Genomic DNA, 16,388 nt, shown 5'->3' on the forward strand with positions numbered 1-16,388 from the left:
ATTTCACTGTCAGCAAACTCTTGCCCAAAGGACAGAACTGGCCCTCCACTTGTTTTTGTAAATAAAGTTTTATTGGAACACAGCCACACTCATTCATTTACATGTGGCTGCTCTCATGGCACAAGGATGAAGTTGAATCATTGAGACAGAGACCAGATGACCAGCAAGGCCACAAATGCTTGCACTGTAAATCTCTACAGAAGAAGTTTGTAGACCCCAGCCCTTGGGCCTTGAGGTCCGTAGTTCTGGGTGCCGTGTCTGCCCCCCAAACTTCCCTGTTGTGCCAACTTGAGGAAGTGTCTTAGTCCATTTGGCCTGCTATAACAAAAATACCATATAGTGGGTGGCTTAAACAACGAACACTTATTTCTCATGGTTCTGGACATGGGGAAATCCAAGATCAAAGTGCCGGTAGTTCAGTGTCTGCTGAGAACCTGCTTCCCGGTTCATAGACGGCTGTCTTTTCTGTGTCCTCACATGGCAGAAGAGGGAAGGGGGCTCTCTGGGGATTCTTTCATATGGGTACTACTCCTGTCCTTGACCTTATCACCTCCCACAGCCCCTCTGCCCCATACCATCACACTGGGGATTAGGGTTTCAACATAGGAATTCTGGGGGGAATATAAACGTTTAGTCTATGGCAAGGAGCGTCCTCCTCCCCAGAGTCTCTGTTTCTTCCTCTGTAAATGGGGAGACATTCACCCTAAATTGTCAGGATGATCCAATGAGGGAAGGCAGGCAGGAGAGCACTTTACAAACTGGGACACTTTTGGAACTTACTAGCTCTCCTTCTCTGCATTCCACTTGCTTATAACACCCCCCACTTCCTCCCAAGGCAAAGCCCCTTCTTCCCACACTGCCTGCAGCCCCGCAGGCTGCCTTTGGTGCCTTTGGTGCCTTTCCTCTACAAGATTGATTTTCTTTCATTTTAACCTGGTTTTACCTGCATTCATGTGTTGGATGAGCAGAGGAGTAGGGTGCAAGGACCAGAGTGACTTGTTCAAGCAGCAGGCTGTCTGCATGATCATTATTAAATTGCCGCTGTTTATGGTGGAGCATGTACCCTCTATCAGGCATTACGCTGAGTGCTCTTTCTCACCTCATGTAAACATCACTGTGGGAGGTCCACATTCCTCCCACAGATACTGCATGCCTACTATGTGCCAGGCATTCTCCAGGTCTCGAGAATAGGGCAGTGATTGACATATGTGGAATTCCTGACCTTGTAGATGGTAGAAGCCCATGAGATTGGAGATGCCCAGGACAAAATAAGCACCATGTGTAGCGGGTTAGAGGCGAGAAGCGCTCTGGAGAGAAATAAGCAGAAAACGAGTACGTTGAGTGTTGGGTGCGGGGAGGCAGGCAGTTGTAAGTAGCACAATCAGGGGAGGTGGCATTTAAGCACAGAGTTGAACTGTGTTGATCTCTGGGGAGAGAGCGTTCCAGCAAAGCAGACAGCATGTGCGGAGGGCCACAAGATGGGCCTGCGCCCGCGGAGCTGAGCAAACCACAAGGAGAAGCGGTATGTGGACTGAGTGATGGGGACAGCTGAGGGAGGAAGTCAGAAGGTTGGTGGTGGGTCGAGGTTATGCAGATCCTTGTGGCCCATGGTGAGGACTGGGGCTGTCATTCTCAGTGAGATGAGAGCCCTGAAGGGTTCAAAATATTCATTTATTTACACCATGTTAACACATAATATCCATACTTCTAAAAATTGCAGTAAAATACACAGAACATAAAATTTTCCTTCATCCTTTTTAAGTTCAGTAGTGTTAAGTAATTCACATTGTCGGGTAGTCAGTCTCTCTCCATCTTAAAAAACTACAACTCTGTACCCATTGAACAGTAATTCCATTAAGCCAGAATTCCCCATGCCCTCCTCCTCCCAGCCCCTGGCAAGTGCCGTACTTCTTCCTGTCTCCATGCACTTGACTACTCCAGGGGCTTCCCATGAGACCACATCTCTTTGTGGCTGGCTTGTTTCTCTTGGCATGATGTGTTCAAGTTCATCCATGCTGGAGCAGGTGTCTGAATGCCCTTCCTTTGTAAGGCTGAATTTCATTCCCTTGAATGTGTCTGCTCCATCTTGTTTATCCATTGGTCCAGCGATGGCCACTCGGGTTGCTTCTACCTTTGGCCCTTGTAGTTAATGCTGCCATGAACACGGGTGTGCAAATCTCTCTCCCATACTCTGCTTCCAGTTCCTTGGGGTGCATACCCAGAAGTAGAATTTCTGGATCCTACAATGATGTTCTGTTTAGTTTTTTCAGCAATTGTCCTACTATTTTCCTTAGGAAATACCTGATTTTACATCCTTGTAGCAATGCACAAGGGTCCCCATTTCTCCACATTACCACCCATGGTTATTCTCTGTTTTTGGATAGTAGCCCTCCTCATGGGTGTGAGGTGGTATCCCATGGTGGTTTTGATCTGCACCTCCCTGATGATGAGTGAAGTTGGGCACCTTTTTGTGCACTGGTTGGCCATCTGTAGGTCTTCTCTGGAAGACATGTCTGTTAAGGTCCTTTGCCCAAAACAATCGGGTTGTTTTTTGTTGTTGGACTGTTTGGAATTCATCATCAATCTAGACATTGGCTCCTTATCAGATATACGATTTGCAAATATTTTCTCCCACTGCATGGCTTGCCTTTTTCACTCTATAGTGTCCTTTGATGTACAGATGTTTTTTGCTTCAATGTAATTCAGTTTTTTTCACGTTACTTCTGCTGCCTTTCCTTTTGGTGTCACAGCCAAGAAATCATTGCCAAACCCAGTGTCATGAGTTTCTCTGCTATTTTCCTTTGAGGAGCCCCATGGTTTTCACTCTTCTGTTTAGGTCTTTAACTCATTTTGAGTTGATTCTTATGTGTGAAATAGGTGAGGGTCTCACTTCATTCTTCTGCATGTAGAGATCCAGTTTTCCCAAGAGCATTGTGTAGGAAGGACTGTCCTTTCCCCCCACTGAATGGTCTGGGCACCCATGCAAAATCATTTCACATATACTGATAGACATGAGGGTTTGTTTCTGGGTTCCCTATTCTTTTCCACTTATTTTTATGCCCATATCTCACTGTTTTGATTAACATAATTTTCTAAAGGTTTGAAGTCAGGAAGTGTGAGACCTCTAACTTGGTTCTTCCTTTTCAAGATGCTTTGCCTATTCACGGTCCCTTGAGATTCCATACACATTTTAAGGATAGATTTTCCTTTCTTTCTGCAAAAAAAACAAAAACAAAAAAAAAATGCCCAGAAACAACAATAAGGGCAACAAAATGCCATCAGGATTTTGATGGGGATTACATGACACCTGCAGATGGCTTTGGGTTTTATTGACAACGATATTCAGTCTTTTGATCTCTGAACAGGTGGGATGCCTTTCCATTCTTTGCCTCCTAACAAAGTTCTCTCAGCAGAGCTATTAGAGCTTTCAACACCCAGGCCTTTCCGTTCCTTGGTTAAGTTTATTCTTAAGTATTTTATTCTTTTTGGAGTGCCTGGGTGGCTCAGTGGGTTAAGCCTTTGCCTTCGGCTCAGGTCATGGGATCCAGCAGGGAGCCTGCTTCCCCCTCTCTCTCTGCCTGCCTCTACCTACTTGTGATTTCTGTCTGTCAAGTAAATAAATAAAATCTTTTTTAAAAAGTATTTTATTCTTTTTGATGCTCTTGTAAATGGAATGTTGATATTCTTCTTTGGATTGTTCCTTGTCAATGTTTAGAACTACGGCTCATTTTCACATGTTGATTTAGTATCCCACAACTTTGCTAAATGTATTTATGATGGCCAACCGTTTCCTTGTGGAATCTTCGGGGTTTTCTGTGCATAAGATTGTGCCATCCATCAACTGAGATCATTTTACTTCTTTCTCTTGGATTTGCATACCTTTGATTTCTTTTTCTTGCCTTAATTCATCTGGCTGGAACTTCCACTGCTATGTGAAATAAAAGAGACAGGAATAGGCAGCTTTTTCTTTCTTGTTCTTGACTTTGCAGAGAAGCTTTTGGCCTCCCACCATTGCAGTGAATGGTAGCTCTATTAAGTTGAGGCAGTTTCTTGCTATTCTTAGGTTAGTGAGTGTTTTCTGAAGAAAGGGTGTTGGATCGTGTCAGATTCTTTTTCTGCATCAACTGAGATGCTGGTATTTTTTTTTTTCTCTTCATTTTGTTAATGTGGTATATTACCTTGGTTGGAATAGCTTGGAACCATCCCTGCATTTTAGCAGTTAATCCTAACTTGGTCGCTGTGTGCTATCCTTTCTAGATATTGCCAAATTCTGTTTGCTAGTGTTTTGATGTAGATTTTGACATCAACATTCATGGCTGATGTTGGTTTGTAGTTTACGGGTAGTATCTTGCCTGGCTTTAGTTTCATACAACAAAGTATCCCCTCTTCTTCAGTGTTTTTTGTTTGTGTGTTTGTTTGTTGTTTATGGAAGAATTTGAGGAGGATTGGTGTTAATTCTGATTTTAGTTATTTGAGTCTTCTTTTTTTCTTAGTCAGTCTGGCTTAAAGTTTTGTCAATACAGCTGATCTTTTTGAAGAACCCACTCTTGATTTTGTTAAAATTTCCCATCATATTTGTTTTCTATTTTGTTATCTCTGCTTCTTCTAGCCTTGGGTTTAGTTTGTTCTTTTTTATAGTTCCTCATGGTATAACAATAGATTCTTGATTTCAGCTCTTTCCCGGTCTTTTAACATAAGCACTTCCGGCTATAAATTTACTTCCTATTACTGCTTTCTTTACATTTCATGGATTTGGTTATGTTGCATGTTCATTTCCATTTGTCTCAAGGTATTTGCGAATTTCTCCTGTGAATTCTTTGAACCATTGGTTGTTTAAGAGTGTGTGGCTTAATTACCACTCACAGGGCTGGTCTCTAGTTTCATGCCATTGTGATCAGAAAAGATACCTGGTATGATTTCAGTCTTTGAAGATTTGTTAAGACTTGTTTTGTGCCCTCGTCTGTGACATGCTCTATCCTGTATGAGCACTTGAGAAAAATGTGTTTTCTGTTCTTGTTTGGTGGAGGGTAATGTATGTCTCTTAGGTCCAGTTAGTCTATAAAGTTGTTCAGGTTCTCCATTTCCTTATTGATCTTCTGTCTGGTTGTTCTGTTGACTTACCTTTTAACAAGATCCTTCTAGTCATGTTAAGATGAGTCTCTCAGGAGGTGGAGGCAGGGAGACAAGCGAGAGGGTGCAGTGTCAATCCAGGAGAGACGTGACTTGGAGCAAGGCCACTTGGATCAGAGAGGTCCTGATGGAGAGGATGAGAAATGGTCGGGTTCTGGGTTGGCAGAGCCAACAGATTTTATTGACTCTGGGAGTTGGTCCTAGGTAAAGGAATTTGCCTAAGGTCCTATAGCTAGTAAGTGTTTGGGCTAGGATTTGAACTCAGGCCTGTCTGGCCCCGAGTTCTTAGCTTTTAAAGAAACACTGTGTTTTCCGAAAGCACTCCTGTCCCAGCTGCCTGGAGCCCCCATTCTACTCCCAAGGGACGTCCAGGTCTGGGTGCTTGGCAAACCCCACCTGGCAGGTTCCACAACCTACTGGGTGGTAGGCCAGCATCACTGTACCCTGCTTCAGGGGAGCAAAGGAACAAAGGAGGCAGGTAGTGGGAGGCGGGGGGGTGGCTAAATTCTCTGAGATTGTGTGGGCTTAATGGCCTGTTGCAAAGGAACTCAGCCCCTAGAATCAGACAGACCTGGGTCTAACTAACCCTTGACTCTCCTCCTCACCAGCTTTGTGACCCCAGGCAGATGACACCATCCCTCTGTGCCTCTCTGTGCTCCCTTGACAAACAGGGATGTTGCTGCTGCTGCTCTCTATTTACCCACAAATATGGTGACAGGAAAGCATTTTTTCCAACTAAAATATTCTCCCAACGCAAAAGCCAGTCATGGTCTTTCAAGCCATTTGATCCTCAAACTGAATTTTATTGAGCACCTAAGATGTCCCCGAGCCATAGCTGTTCAGCAGTGTGCTCTCCCCTCATGAGGTCCACAGGCAGGCTGGGAGGAAGAAATCAATATAAATCTAATGCGGGTTAGCAAAGCAGCCACTGTGGGGGCCTTGAAAGCTGGGGAATTTATTCTCCTCAGCAGGCACTATTTTAGCAGGGACCAGAATAACTAAAAAGAGGGTTCAGAGAGGGGAGATGCATGCGCAGCTTTAACATTTACCACAGGCCCCTCTGTGCCAGGTTCTGTGCTCAGCACACGGTGAGCATGACTTTGTTCTGTCTTCCCACAGCCCCTGGAGGCAGGTGCTATTCTCTATGCCCTTCACCCGATGGGAATACTAAGGTTCAGAGAGGTGATGTGACTGGCCTGAGGAAGCACAGCTAGAAGCTAAAGGGGACAAGCTATAGCTGCTGGTGCCAAGATCGAAGAAACCAGTATAAGTCAAAAGTCCAGTTGTTGCTTCCTAGCCATGTAGCCTTAAGTCAGCCTGTTTGCCTCCCTGAGCCTCAGTTTCCATACCTATGAATAGAACAAGTTCCACGGGTTTGGCTGGACAGTTTTCAGACTTAGGAATGCAGCTGGCAAAGTTCAGCTTGGGGGCCCTGAGCTCCAAGGTCAGGAGCTGTTCACAGGGAGGGTGCTGACTTGGACGCGTGGGGCAGGGACCCACAGAGTGGGACCTGGGATATTCTGTATTCTGCCTTCCCCTCCAGGAGGCAGGCAGAAGGAGGAGAGAGAAGGACATGTAGGGCCTGAGATTGCTCTCTGACGGGGGCATGGCTGAGCAGGCCCGGCTGAGGCCGAGGCAGAGTGGTCCACAGGCCAGCCAGGAAGCCCACAGAAGGGGTCGGATTCAGAACTGTTCCCGTCACCTCTGCATCACAGCGTGGTGATGTGGAGCTGGAACCGGCATTGGAGGTCATCTCTCCCAATCTCCTCAACCTCAAGGTGGGGAAACTGAGGCCCTAGAGAGAAGAAATGTTTTGCTAAAGTCCCATAGTGGTTCTGGGCAGAGTGGGACCTAGGATCCAGCAAAGCAGAAGGGTGTTCAAGTCACCAGAGTGTCCCCTCTGTGAGCAGAGGCATAGTTGCCCTTTCAGCACTGGGTCCCCCGTACCTGGTATATCAGTGGTGCTCAGAAAATATTTGTTGAGCATGTGAGGATGGTAGGAAGAGCACAGATCTGGGGATTCAGACTCAGCCTGGAATTCTGTCTCCACTCTGGGCCAGCTCTACTTCTCTAGGCAGATCACTTCCCCTCGATGAGCCTCAGTTTCCCAAAACGAGATCACAAACTCAGCTGGTAGGTGCCTGAACAGGGATTTAAACCCAGGTTTGCCAGATTCCAGGGCTGAGTTGTCACTCTGCTTGATTCTTTTCCATACTTTTTTCTTCCTTCCAAAAATATTTATTGAGCACCTGCTATACACCAGGCACTATTCTAGTCTCCGTGGATATAACAGGCAGATGAGGCCCTGCCCCCAGGGAATTCGTGTCCTAGAGCAGGGAGATAGTAAGTAAATAACACGGGACAGGAATAGGATAAGTACCCAGAAGGAGCTATAATAAGGTGTGGATGGAGTCTTGGAGGGGGAGGAGGGTGGTCTCAGATAATGGGGCCCAAGAAGGAGATGACATTTCTTGTGACACCTGAAAAGAACACCCCCCCCACCATGCAGAGCACCCCAAAAAAATAATTCCATAAATTGTGAATTGTGACACTGTGACAGGCCTCAGGCTTTCAGAAGACTCGGTGAGGAGGGCATGGAAGGAAGGCAGTCAGCCAGCCGCCCCAGCTGGCCTGAGAAGGCCCAAAGAGGCAACACAGCCCTCTGGGGTGACTGCACCCTGGGGCACATTTGGGTCTCCCTTTCAGCTGCCTCTGCCTTCCAGGTGAAGCAGATCATGGAGGAGGCTGTCACACGGAAGTTTGTCCACGAGGACAGCAGCCACATCGTCTCCTTCTGTGGTGAGTTCGCGGCCCGTGGCCTTGAAAATGGCTTCTTTCTCCGTGGGCTGCCTCTGGGGGAGTGGCATCCCCCCCGCGAGCGAGCGTTCTGACACTGCTTCTTCTGCTCTGTGACTCCAGAGTTATTTGTAGGTTCCCAAGGGGCTCCATTAGGGAATTTGGAAACATGGAAAAGTCTAGAGAAGAAATGAAGCATGGCCTCTGCACCCCACGGGGAGTTAATCACTGTTGACACTGGAGGGACTGACTGCCTTCCCCTCCTGTTGGCTCAGAGCATGGCGACTCACACCCGTAGTGACGCTGGTCTCGCATCTGACGAACGCCCTTTCCTCACCCTGCCTATGGCTGTTGCCAAATAAAGGGAGAGGATGGATGGGCTTTAAAAATATAGGGAATTAGGAGCTATCAACCCCCCCCCCCCACCGAGGGATCACATCCAGCTGACTCAGCAAAGGTAGCAGCCCCGGGGGCTCGGAGCCTGACTCAGACTTCTCTCCTCGAACCAGCTGGGCTCACAAAGTTTCCAGAAATAACCATGCTGCCAGGTTCTTACTGTATTTCCTCCGCAGCTATAAACGTAGGTTTTGCGTGTCCCCCAAATCAGGATTCAGCTTCTAATCTGTCTGTACATGTAAGTAGGGGTGTTTCTCCCTGAAAAACTTTTTTAATTCGTGACTAGAGTGTCTTGGGAGAAAGGACATGCTGTAATTCCCCTCTCTTGGTCTTGGCCTCCTGCAGAGGCCCCAGCGAGGAGACCCGGCTGGTCCTTCAGCTTCATCCCCACGGCTGGGCGCACCACCCCTGGGAGCACACTCCGAGACCTGGGAGCCCGCTGATGTCTGTTCGGTCCCTTTGCAGCCAGGCAGACCTGGGTTCAAATGCCTTCTCTGCCACTTGTTTTATGGGTGACTTTGGCAAATTTTATTTTATTTTTTTAATGATTTTAATTTTATGTTTTAATGTGTTTGTTTAAATTACAGAGATAGGTATATTTGTGTACTTGCATTTGTATGTGTATACGTAGGGGTGTATATATACACATTTATATGTCTTTGTATACATGTGTAAATATATATATATATATATACACATGTGAATTTGGGGATATTCTCACCTATTTTTTTTTCTTTTGAACATCTCTCTTTGCAAAGAAAATAACAGGCATGCCCATTTCAGAATGTGTGGCCATATCTACCTGTTAAAGACTTAGAGGAATAGAAAGTGCTAAAAATCATGATAATCGTCTAGCTTCAACCACTGTTTTGGGATGAGAGAAGAAATGTAATGGCACTGAATAAGGCCTGCAGGGTCTCCCTGAGATGTCTCTGATTCATTGTTCCTTATGGGCCATTGTTGGAAAGAATCAACCAAGACTCCAATGCCTAGATGATTAAGTTGTTGCAGTAGAGACAAATGAAAAGTGTTGTGCGTATAAGCAAAAATGAAGCTGTGTAGAAGATGCTTACCCAGAATATTTTAAGCCCATAGGCAAATTAGACAATAGAGTGGAATCCATTTAAAGTCATAATTGCCGGGGCACCTGGCTGGCTCAGTCGGTAGGCACACGTCTCTTGATCTTGGGGTTGTGAGTTCAAGCCTCATGTTAGGCATGGAGCCTACTTAAAAAAAATAATAATAATTTTTTAAAAAGCCAAGTAATTGCTAACAACAACAACAACAACAACAACAACAAAATACCCCAAGACAAGTAGTTGAACCAAAACTTCTCAGGATTTTTCCTGGTGCACAGCTTGACCTTGGCCAGGCTCTTCACCCTCGGATTGCTGGTGTTTTCCTTGTATGAAGTGACAGCAACTAGAACACTCACTTCACAGGGTTTTTCCACCAGGAGTAGGGAAGGTAAACTTCAACAGTGGTTGACACCCAGCAGATACCCACTAAGAAGTAGCTCTTACAATAGACTCCCTTTTCCCATCAACACTGACTATGCTTCTGTTACATAGCAGAGTGAGCTCCCAGTCTACTGTGTAAGACAGAGGCAGGAAAATACTTATTAGAGGCCTGCTGAAAGTACCAAAAAGAAGACTGGGGCCATCTGAATGGCCTACACAGGGACTATTTTCCAGGAGGAAAAACTAAGGCCCAGAGAGGGAAAACGATTTGCCTGAGGTCACACAGCAAGTTAGTGGTAGAGCACAGGTGACCACCCAGGGGAAACACAGACACTGGAAGAAAATGACTGCATCCTCTCTTAAAATTTTTCATGGAAGCATAAGTGTTGTGAGCACACCTTGGGCTCAGGCCTGGGTTTGAATCCCAGCTCCATCACCCATTTGCTAGGTTTGGGCACTTCAGCTTACCACTTAGAGCCTCAGTTTTCACATCTGAAAAATGGGGATTTTTTTCCCTTTCTTGGCTGTGACAGAGGTAGAATGAGATGCATACTGTTTGTTCTTACTGGAATCACAGTAATGACGTTGGTGTGATTCTTTAACCCAGAGAAAGCTTGACAGTCCTGTGGTCCAGTCCCTCTTCCCTCACTGGCAGGAGTAATAACTCATGTTTCTAAAGCACTCTCTATGTGCCAGATTTTACATGAAATGCTTTCCATGCATTTTTCCCACCTCATTCTCTTTTTTAAAAGATTTTACTTATTTATTTGAGAGAGGGAGAGAAAGAACAGAGAAAGAGGAAGAAGCAGACTCCTCCTGAGCAGAGAGCCCTATGTGGGGCTCAATCCCAGGACCCCGAGATCACCACCGGACTTGAAGGCAGATGCTTAACCAACTGAGCTGCCCAGGCATCCCTTTCCACCTCATTCTAAAAGCAACCTTTTAAGACACTTGTTTGTACTATCCCCATTTCACAGATGAAGAAACTGAGACACAGGGAGGGTAAGTAGTTGCCCAAGGTCACACAAGTGGTTAGTATCTGGGAGAGGACATCAACACAGACAGTCTGACCTTGGGCAGTGAGCATAGGTTAACTGCAAGCTCTCTTGTTCCCTTTTGAGGGAGTGGGAGGTAGGGAGGCATATGTGCCTTTCCTTAAGAGCCTTTCACGAATTTTGTGATTCTAGGGCCCGCAGCTCTCCAAGGTGCCTCTGTGTGACTGGAGTTCTGAGCTGGGTGCAGGGGAGTGTGGGCAGGGCAGGGCCTGCTGACTGACCGTTGTGTCCCTACAGCGGCTGTGGAGTCCTGCGTCTTGCATGGGCTGCGGCGCCGGGCGGCTGGTTTTCTGCGCAGCAACAAGATTGCAGCTCTCTTCATGAAAGTGGGCAAGAACTTCCCACCAGCCGAGGAGCTCAGCCGCAAGGTGCAGGACCTGGAGCAGCTGATCGAGAGCACGTGAGTGTGGAACATGGGGTATGGTCAGGGCGGGCCTGCGGAGGACAGTCCATGCTCCTCCCTGAGCTCTGCGAGCACCCCTACCTCCTGGCACTCTCTCTAGTCTCCTTTCTGCTCCCCAAACCTGACAGACTCTTTCCTACCCCAGGGCCTTTGCACATGCCATACCCACCACCCAGTTCACACACCCCATCTTCCATGGCTAGTTCCTTGTCATCATTCAGGCCTTCCCCCAGTTAAGGGTAAATTCCAGCCCTCACCCCATTTCTCTTTTAGATCATCCCCGTTTATATACTTCCCTGTGGTTATCACCACCTCTAATTATTCATTTATTTTTTTGCTTGATACTTGTCTATCTCCCCCACTGGACTCTGAACTCCATGAGAACAGGCAACTAAAATCTGTTATTCCCCATTATGTCCCCAGTGCCTGGACAGTGCCCGGCACCCCAAATGCTCTAGAAATGATTGTTGAATGAGTAAGTGCCTCTTGGGACCCAGACCCCATTCTGAATGCAGGGAGACCAAAATTTAATGAAACTAATATGGTCACTGTCTGCATGGACCGCGTGTGACGCTGAGGCAACCATTGAAGGGGAGCAGTGACTTCACTCATGCATCTCAAGGCTGATTGTGTTCGTTGCGGGGAGACTCATGGCCTGAGTGTGTATATGAGTGCCTTCCACCAGAGTTACCCCCAAAGTCCCAACTGTGCAGCCACAGCCTCCATCTGGGGCCTGGTCAGGGATGGCAGATAAGTTTCACCTCCAGTTCGTGTTAGAGGCCACCGGAAAGACCTTGTTTTGAAAGATTCTGGAGCTGCTATTGGGTTTCATGGGAAAGAATGCGTGGATCAATTAGCCATGTCTGTTCCGGGCAAGAGAAGGGAGAGAGGCACATATGCCATGTTTGCCTTCTCTGCTGTGGGTGATCACTCCACATCACTGGATGGGAAATGGCCCAGTGCTTCTGGACAGATCTGCATGATGGGCCAGCATGTGGCTTTGGCGTTGCCAACTCCTATTTTGGAATCTGACTCCTCAGCCACATGGTCTTCAGGTGCCTTCCAATCCCTCTGCTAAATTCCCAGGTGTTTGCTCATAACTTTAAAGGGATGGATTTCCATGGGCCTTCCATAATATTGGGAGAGATTTTCTAATGGAGGAATTAGAGATACCCATGCCAGGTGGTAAGCGAGAGCCATTCATTCATTCATGCAGTCACTCATCCATGGCAGATAGAGGGGGAAGAGAAAGAGAGAGAAAGAGAGGAGAGGGGAAGAGAAGAGAAACATCACTATAAGAATCTGGCTTGTCCATCAGCAGTTTATTAAAGTGTCTGTTCCACTGCAACTTTACGCTCACTGGGTATTGTGACTTTTTTCAACTCTTTACCCACTTGCCAGGAGCAATAAGGGCTCCTGTTGGTTTAGTTGCCATTCCTTCATTTCCCAGAGAGGTAGAACATTTCGCCAGTTGCATATTGGTCCTGTGGGATTTCCTCTTTTGTGAATATTCATCCTCCTTCTTTACTGGCCTTGAAGGCGAAACCAGATCCAGGGCCTCCAGGAGAATGTGCGGAAGCTTCCGAAACTGCCCAACCTGTCCCCACTCGCCATCAAGCACCTGTGGATTCGCACTGCCTTGTTTGAGAAGGTGCTGGACAAAATTGTGCATTACCTGGTGGAAAACAGCAGGTGAGCCGGAAAGACTAGACTCCTGGGTGTGCTCTGCCGCCACCTGCTGGGAATTGCAACCTATTACACAAAGCTTTATTTTCTTTCCCTTGATACGTACTTGATTTGAAAGAGATTAAATAAAGGCTTTCTGGATGTTTGCCTCCAGATTAGCCTAGTATAGAACCTTGGGAAAATTCAGGTGCTTACTGCCAATGCAAGGTCTTCAGATTTGGAGTGGGATGTAGTATCTTGCTATCTGAGGCATCTTTCTTCTCCCATGAATTAAGCTACTGTCTTCTTGCTAACTATGGCCTAAGAGGAGTCATCTAACTCCTCTGTCTCTGCTCTCATTTGGTAAATGGGACAGGGATTGCTGCCATTCTGGAGAAGGGGAAAGAATGAGAGTTAGTGAGTACACAACATTTTAGAAATAATACTTTTTTACATTTTCTTTTCTAGCTCAGATCAACCTGGTGTAAAGATTTTATAGCATGAGCCCTCTTGGCAAGCATTTACCCATCCATCCATCCATCTATTCATTCATCCAGTAAATACTTAATGACTGCCTACTATGTGCCAGGCACTAACCTAGATGCTGGGGATACATTCATCTCAACTGTCATGTTCAAAGCTTAAATGTTATGCTAAGGGCATGGGGCAGCCAGATGAATGAGGAGACTCTTCATGGCCAGTACTCCCTTCCAGCCAGAGAGAGGGGGTGGAGAGAAGGAGGGAAGGAGAATATAAGGGGAGTATCTGAGAATCTCTGTATCTCTTGGTGTATGAAAGTGCTTGTTTAACCACATCTTCACATGCAATAGGTATTATGATCATCTTTTATTCTTAGCCTGTTTGCTAGGAAAATGTGCATGAAAGTGTAGAGCGAAGTGCTTCTTCTCATGAACCTCGTATTGTAGCAGGGAAAACAGGTAAGTGCTAATTGGGATAAGATATGATGAGTATTCCAAGTCAGGTGGGTGGTGTTTTATCTCCACTGGGTGGCCTGGGAATGTGTCCTGGAAGACATGGCAGTTAAGCTTCCATTTGAAGGACATGTAGGCTTTAGCCAGATAAAGGGGGTATGGGGAAAGAGTGATCCCAGCAGAGGGAACAGCTGGTGCAAAAGCCGGGAGGCAGGAGAGGAACTGAAAGAAATCCAGGCCTTGGAGTCCAATTAATCTCTTCATCTTCTTGTGACACATCTCTGCCCTGTGTAGAGACATGGGTTTAGAACCTAAATTCTGCTAAATTCCCAGGGCCTCTGTAGGTATTCCCTTTGGCATATGACCTTGTGTTTTCTCAGTAAGTCAGTCAAAAGGAATTAGTGATTTATTTCAGCAATAATGTCAACCTCTTTCTTCATTAAACTTATTTTTTCAGATTCACATAGAAGCTATAACATTAGAGTCTCTTCTACCCTAGGTGATAACATCCTCCATAACATAGTACAAGGACCAAAATAGGGAATTGCCATTGGTAAAATACTGTTAACTGAACAACAGACTTTATTTGGATTTTGCTAGTTTTTACATACCCTCATTTTTCCCCCTGTATTGTTCTATGGAATTTTAATACATGCATAGTCTTGTATAGCTGACACCACAGTCAGGAATAGAACTGTTCCAGTGAAACCTATCACTGCAGAGGAGCTCCCTTGGGCCACCCTTGATGGTCACATCTTACTCCCAGTCCTACCTGCTATTTTTCAAGGCAGTATTCCCAAGGTTCATGATCAGGTAACTGTGCTGATTTTTGGAATGGAAACTGAGCGGCAGAGTGGAAAGTGTCTTGACACCTTATCTTCAGCCAAAATGTATAAGCTTGCTGCTGAGCGTGTACAGGGCAGGTCAGTTCTGCCTCAGCCAATATTCTGGTGGACAGAAGATTCCTCTGGGGTAAAATAACCATGATGTTGCCACCATTTCATGAGAACTTCCTGGAGATAGGGTCTGTGCTGTTGCTGTACAAGCAGGCCTACCTTTAATCCTCCCAACAACCTGGCTAGGTGAGTTTCATTGTTCTTCCCATTTTACAGCTAAGGACACTGAAGCTCAGAGAAGGTAGTCACCTGCCCAGGTGGGTAGGTGACTTCCGCCACAGCAAGGATGGAAATGGCCGAGCCTGGCGCCCCATCAGTCTGTCTCCTGTCTCCCTCCCGATCCTGTGGTCTTCACCCCCTGCTGTAGGATGGAAGAGCCAGGCTGGCTGGGTGTAGCCTACAGCCACCTGCTGTGTGGCCTCCAACAGGTCACTTTCCCTCCCTGAGCCTGAGCCTGAGACCTCTCAGGAGGGTAGAACAAGGTCTTTATCAACTCTAAAATTCTGTTTCTAGATGGTATGAATTAGCAAAGAATTAGAAGCCACTCCACAACAACTCAAACAAAGAAATGAAAAGCAAAACAGCAGGAACACTGTATTGCCTGCATCACAAGTTGTTGGGAAGAGCCAGGAGCCAGCAGGCGCTCATGAGCACATCAGGCAGGCATCACCTACATGGGCTGTCTGGGCAGGAAGTCTCCTGTTAATACATCTTTTCAGTGCACACAACAGCTAAAAGGCATCTTGCTGCCTCATTTGAAGGGCAGACAACATCCAAGCCCCTAAGCAATTTGCCGTCTGAAATGGAAGATGCGGTAGAAATTGATAGAACCAGCCAGGAGCCACTTTGGTTTTTGTTGTTGTTGTTGTTTGTTTGTTTTTTATTTTTTTAAAAGATTTTATTTATTAATTTGACAGAGAGAGAGGGAACACAAGCAGGGGGAGTAGGAGACAGAGAAGCAGGCTTCCTGCTGCATAGGGAGCGTGATGTGGGGCTCCGACCCAGGACTGTGAGATCCTGACCTGAGCTAAAGGCAGATGCTTAATGACTGAGCTACCCAGGCCCCCGCAGGAACTACTTTGTAATCGTTATTCCTGTTACTCTCATTCCAGCCATTCCATGCAAAGCACAGTGCTAAGTGCCTCACATCTGTTGTCTCTCTCAAAAGGCTTTCCAACAGCCCTAGGACATCTATTTTTATTACACCCATTTTACAGATGGGGTATCTGAGGCTCAGAGAGGTGACTAGAGGGAGACCCAACACAGTTCGCTTTTAACCAATAGGTCAGAGTTGATTGTGCACTCTCTGCTGGTCACCATCCAAACCTGCCTGTCCTTTTCTCTTGCTAGTAAGTACTACGAGAAGGAGGCCCTTCTGATGGACCCCGTGGATGGCCCCATCCTTGCATCTTTGTTGGGTAAGTGGTCCAGTGCTCTGAATTTTATCTGGGTCTCTGGGTTCTGCTCACTGTTGTATCCAAAGGGCCTCTCTCATTGCCCTCCAGCCTCCTCCACCAAAACGTACCTGTTCCCTGGCTCTGGCTCCCAGGGTTTAGTACTGGCCTCTCCTTAGGAAGACCCTGGGGGTACTCACTAGCTGGAGGGGAGAAGTGGTAAAATTGGTGGCCCATGGCGGGGGAAGGTGGACCATCTGA

General features: G+C 46.5%; 1 protein-coding gene across 5 annotated transcripts in view; it reads left to right on the forward strand.

Annotated features, from left to right (window-relative positions):
• Positions 1 to 16,388, forward strand: part of SGSM1 (small G protein signaling modulator 1) — an 86,208-nt gene that overhangs the window by 22,427 nt on the left and 47,393 nt on the right. For 4 of the 5 annotated variants that reach the window (XM_032883255.1, XM_032883257.1, XM_032883256.1 and 1 more), the window contains exons 3-6: positions 7,854 to 7,929; positions 11,075 to 11,237; positions 12,780 to 12,932; positions 16,084 to 16,151. In XM_032883255.1, the coding sequence (XP_032739146.1) occupies positions 7,854 to 7,929; positions 11,075 to 11,237; positions 12,780 to 12,932; positions 16,084 to 16,151 (460 nt within the window). Of the gene's footprint in view, positions 1 to 7,853; positions 7,930 to 11,074; positions 11,238 to 12,779; positions 12,933 to 14,037; positions 14,920 to 16,083; positions 16,152 to 16,388 lie in introns of those variants that run through there. The other variant, XM_032883259.1, reaches the window with a different exon arrangement.

Source organism: Lontra canadensis, unplaced genomic scaffold (genome assembly GCF_010015895.1).
Source record: "Lontra canadensis isolate GAN:19392208 unplaced genomic scaffold, GSC_riverotter_1.0 scaffold87, whole genome shotgun sequence".
Taxonomy (NCBI): domain Eukaryota; kingdom Metazoa; phylum Chordata; class Mammalia; order Carnivora; family Mustelidae; genus Lontra; species Lontra canadensis.